The 4,351-nt window shown below is 41.1% G+C and overlaps 1 protein-coding gene across 2 annotated transcripts; it reads left to right on the plus strand.

Moving 5' to 3' along the window:
- Positions 1-1,243: 1,243 nt before the first annotated feature.
- Positions 1,244-4,146, plus strand: LOC147602942 (uncharacterized). Of its 2 annotated transcripts, XM_086797231.1 has the most exons (9): positions 1,244-1,404; positions 1,877-1,989; positions 2,086-2,172; positions 2,629-2,728; positions 2,867-2,923; positions 3,081-3,229; positions 3,335-3,379; positions 3,636-3,727; positions 3,884-4,146. In XM_086797231.1, the coding sequence occupies exons 1-9, from the start codon at positions 1,381-1,383 to the stop codon at positions 4,042-4,044; spliced, it is 828 nt and encodes a 275-aa protein (XP_086653357.1). In that variant the 5' UTR covers positions 1,244-1,380; the 3' UTR covers positions 4,045-4,146. The 2 variants fall into 2 exon arrangements, with proteins under 2 accessions (XP_086653357.1, XP_086653358.1); XM_086797232.1 differs by lacking the exon at positions 2,086-2,172.
- Positions 4,147-4,351: the final 205 nt, after the last annotated feature.

Consider the following 4,351-nt stretch of genomic DNA (forward strand, 5'->3'; position numbering starts at 1 on the left):
TGATGATATATGGACAATGGTACTTGGGTGTTTTTGGCATGGTTTCATATAAGAAGGCAACAAATGGTAAGAAATCGAGAGATGAATATGATACCACAACTTGGTACTGCAAAATAGGGCCTTGGGCAAGTTGAAAGGGAAGACAAGAGAATCATGGCTCAGAAGGAAGAAGAAGACTGAATACTTAGCTATCTTTCTCTTCTCTCTATCTTCTGTATACATTTTGTTTTGACCACACTAACAAAAATTTTATCTGACATTTCTTTTTTGTTTATCTCCAACTATTTCTACTTTCTTTAATGTTTTTTTTCTTTTGATTTATGTTGTGTATTTTTTTTGTGTGATTACACTCCCCAATATATTGTTGATGTTTGAATAGTTGAATCTAACTTGCCAATCTGGGTCGACTAGGTCAACTTTAAAGGAGGTTTCTCTCAACTTGAGAGGTTAGTGTGCTTAAGTGCATAATACCACTTACTTAACCATGATGATATCTTGGAGACAAGGGGGGTTAGTTTTTGTATGTTGATTTGCAGATGTCTTGGTCTTCTAGCTCACAAGCTGGTGTCGAGAAGCTCCTTCTAGCAATGAAAGATTCATGCGTAAGTAACTCCATCATTTTTTAATGACGATGGTTGTCATGTAACTTCTCGAAAAACTTTTTTATGTTGCCCTTTGCAGTGAAATTCCTGTAATTATGTCAACTTCTTAGCTTGGTTCTCTTGACTAGTCTCTCGCGTCTCAGACTTCCCTCGGCCCCACCCACCCAAGAGACAGAAACAAGAGTTTTGGAATTCCATGACATTAGGAGATGTAGAGAAAGTTTTTGTATTCCATGGCACTATGAGATAGAAAGAATGCTTCTCTTGTAGTGACCCTCTTGTTTGTGCGTGCGTGCGTGTGTGTGTGTGTGTGTGTGTGTGTGTGAGAGAGAGAGAGAGAGAGAGAGAGAGAGAGAGAGAGAGAGGATTGGGCACACTTGGAAGATGCAGAAGCTGAAGAGAGGTTTATAAGAGGCCGAAGAGAGTCATAGGATACTTGGCTTGACATGCAAGGAGGTCGATTTTTCGTCGAAATATGGATGATTTGATTTAAAGTCTCAACCATATGATATATGCTTGCGACCTTAAGTTCTTTCAAGAAGAGAGACTTAAAAGTCCATTTTAGGGGTTAATTTGTATATACAGCCTTTTAAAAATGAACCTCACTTCATGAAAAGAAATATCACTATATAATGACTTAGGAGAGGAATTATATCTCAATCTTGGCGTTGGCCTGTGTCTGTTTCTTCGATAGAAAACGCTAGAAATCCCTGTTCGAATCTGGTGCTTGCATCGCCAAACTCCCGTGAATAGGTTGAGGACATTTCAACTTATCAGAATGGAACCTTGCGCTCTCAAAAGTGTAAGTTTTGCAGTTTGAATCACGACAGAAGCCAGGCTAGGGTTTCAATTTCTGCAGGATTGCAAGAATTTGTGAAAGAATTGAGGGGTTTCAGTAATGATGACAGGTTTAAACAGAAAGCATTCTAGGGTTTTAGTGGAGGGTTTTGATTACTGCATGGGTTTTGCATTTGATGTTGGAGTTTTGGTGGGTGATGTTGGGGTGCAAGCTCTCAATGTTGGGGTTTTGATGGGTGCAAGCAATTAATGCTGATGTTTTGATAAGGTTTGGATGGGTGCAAGAAATTAGTGTCAGGGTTTATAAGTGCAAGCAGTTAAGATTTGGGTTTAATTGGTAGAAGCAATCGATTTTTGATCATTATAAGCCAGATTGCAGGCTTTTACTTCTGTTTTATGTGGGATAGTTTTCTTGACATTACAATGCAAAATGCTATTCCAAGGGGACCTTTTCTTTGTTGTTGTGCAAAATGCAGGAAGCAGAAGAAGGGGCAGTGCTGCCTAGGTTCAAGTGCAGATGGGCTCCCCTGCCAAGCCACATTGACAGCTCTCAGATTTGCCAACTCCTATGCCCCCCACCAGGAATCAGGTAAAACTCTTTCGCAACCAAACCACTCGTCCGGGGCCTGCCTTTACTATCCTCCAATCCTTCCACAAATTTTCTTAACACTGCTCTAAAAGTTAGGGTGGCTTCACAACAATGGAGGTTGTCCGGGCCTGCCACCAAGACAGCGAATGGCCTCCAAAGCCGGCCCTATCTCCATGCACAGCAGTATCCACTGGATGTGGCATCTTTTTGCCAAGAGGTGTGGGTGAGTGGATCTTGTGAAGCCACTCTAGGGTGGAGGTTGTGAAGCCACCCTAGGGTGGCTTCACAACCATGGAGGTTGATTGGGTCTGCCAAGACATTGGGTGGCCTCAAATGCCTGCACTATCCTTAGACACACTGGATGTTGCAGCTGGTTTTCAAAAGAGGTTTGGGCAGGTGGATGCTGTAAAGCCACCCTTAGCCCTTGAACTTCCAATTATCATGTCAAGTTTCTAAGGACATCTGCACATACAGCCTGCCCATTCTTGCGGCGGCGGTGGCGGCGGCGGGCGAGCGGGGGACTGCAGATCATGGATGGGCTTTGCTCTCTGCCATCTGCAAAATGTGGGCTGTATGTGTAAATGCCCTGATCGGATGGAATCACAGATACAATTAGAACCACCTACTTAACTCTTGCAGGGAAATAATGATCCGAAAAGGGATCACCCCCCGCAACCATTGCAAGGACAACCGAGCTGCAGTGGCTCAAAAGAGTGCCTTAAATCACGCATTGAGACAAGTACTAAATTTTGTTCTCTTCCCATTGCTGCAACTTTTTGATAATAAATGACAAAGCATCTGCCAACATGAAATAATGCAATTTGTATCACATCGATCATGTTGCAAGCTAACTCATACCACATTTTGGCCATCTCAGGCTGCCTTGAGCATTGCACCGGCACCTTCAGTGAAACTGTCTAAACTAAAAGCTGAAGTATGCCATCCCATCATTTCATTCTTATGAATTAACTTAAAAAGGATTAAGGGGTTTTGAGGCTTTATATGCATTCATTTGGGGTTGTTTTCTTCCCTTATCTCTTATAGAAGGTGCAAGCATTCCTTCAAGCTGATACCAAAATCCATCATTCCAGAGCCAGCCAATTGGACGAATGAAAGAAAATGCCATTGACTATGTGACCAAAAATGTGAAAGATGTGGCTCAAGCAGCTGTACGGCGCGCGAAGAAACCGGAACTGGATTGCCACAAACATAAAGAGAATTTTGGGAAGATACCCGCCTAGTAGGAAGCTCTAACATTCACCTTCTTAAAATTAAGATCAGTTAGAAGACCTGTAAGTTGGAATTTTAAAAGAATCATGGGAATAAGTTGAATTTGATGGTGCAGCCTAATCAGAAGAAAAATTGAGCTTGCCCACGAAATGGAGCAAAAGCAAGTCTCTCTCTCTCTCTCTCTCTCTCTCTCACACACACACACACACACACACACGCGCGCGCGCGCGCACACACACACACACACACACCCACCAACAACAACAAGAAGAAGAAGCATGCACGTGCATGCAGCACTTGTGGGCTATGGCTCCATAAACACCTTATGGTCACTTTAGCCTTTACACTTCATAATTTTACAGGTTGCAAGATGAGAAAATCCATCATATGTCTCCTTACAATTCATAATTTTACAGGTTGCAAGATGAGAAAATCCATCAAATGCCTCCTGGATATGTTGAAATGGATGAGGACGAGAAAAACGAAGTTTTGAAAGCACTCCGGGACAGTATCCTACATTAACACCATATAACAGTAGAATTCAATGCATGTGATCATGGTTTGCATGGTAGAACTTGTTCCCATTGTTTTGGAAATCTATTCATCTTTCTTGTGTTGTCTAATGAAAATTCTCAATTGGTTTGTTCTTTAATTTACTTCTTAGATAAAGTCCTTTTGGAGAAGAAGCTTAGTGCTCTTCCTTTGGTTTGTGATACCCCAAGTCAGATTAGAGCAAGGTCTAACATGGACCTTGAACTTCAAGATATAGAAAATGCAATCAAACGCTTCTCAAGACCCCATGTCTATATATCATTGGTTGACTAGACTTTTATAATGACCATTATTTGAGATGATTGTAACGAAAAAATCCTACTTTTGTGAACTTTTGGTAATTCAGGAGCAAGTGATGACCATCCGAATTTAGAAATTTCCAATCATGTTTTTCCTTCTTGAATTTAGTCATGCAATTTAACTTGTAGAATTCTTTTTTTATTTTTTTATTTTTTATTTTTGGTAAAGAAAATATGTAGATTGTGCCTCAACTGTATCAAGGGTGGCCTTGACATCCCCTGATGCTTAAGTGAAAAGCATTTGTCTATTTTCTATGAATAGAAATTCGGGTATTATTGGG

Source organism: Cibotium barometz, chromosome 65 (assembly GCF_041138505.1).
Source record: "Cibotium barometz isolate CiBa-2024 chromosome 65, ASM4113850v1, whole genome shotgun sequence".
Lineage (NCBI taxonomy): Eukaryota > Viridiplantae > Streptophyta > Polypodiopsida > Cyatheales > Cibotiaceae > Cibotium > Cibotium barometz.

Bases quoted from the DNA above. Each gene is read 5' to 3' on its own strand.
- LOC147602942 (XM_086797231.1), top strand. From the start codon at position 1,381: ATGGAACCTTGCGCTCTCAAAAGT. The intron at 1,990-2,085 runs GTAAAACTCTTT...TCTAAAAGTTAG, and splicing joins TGCCCCCCACCAGGAATCAG to GGTGGCTTCACAACAATGGA. The intron at 2,729-2,866 runs GTACTAAATTTT...TGGCCATCTCAG, and splicing joins TAAATCACGCATTGAGACAA to GCTGCCTTGAGCATTGCACC.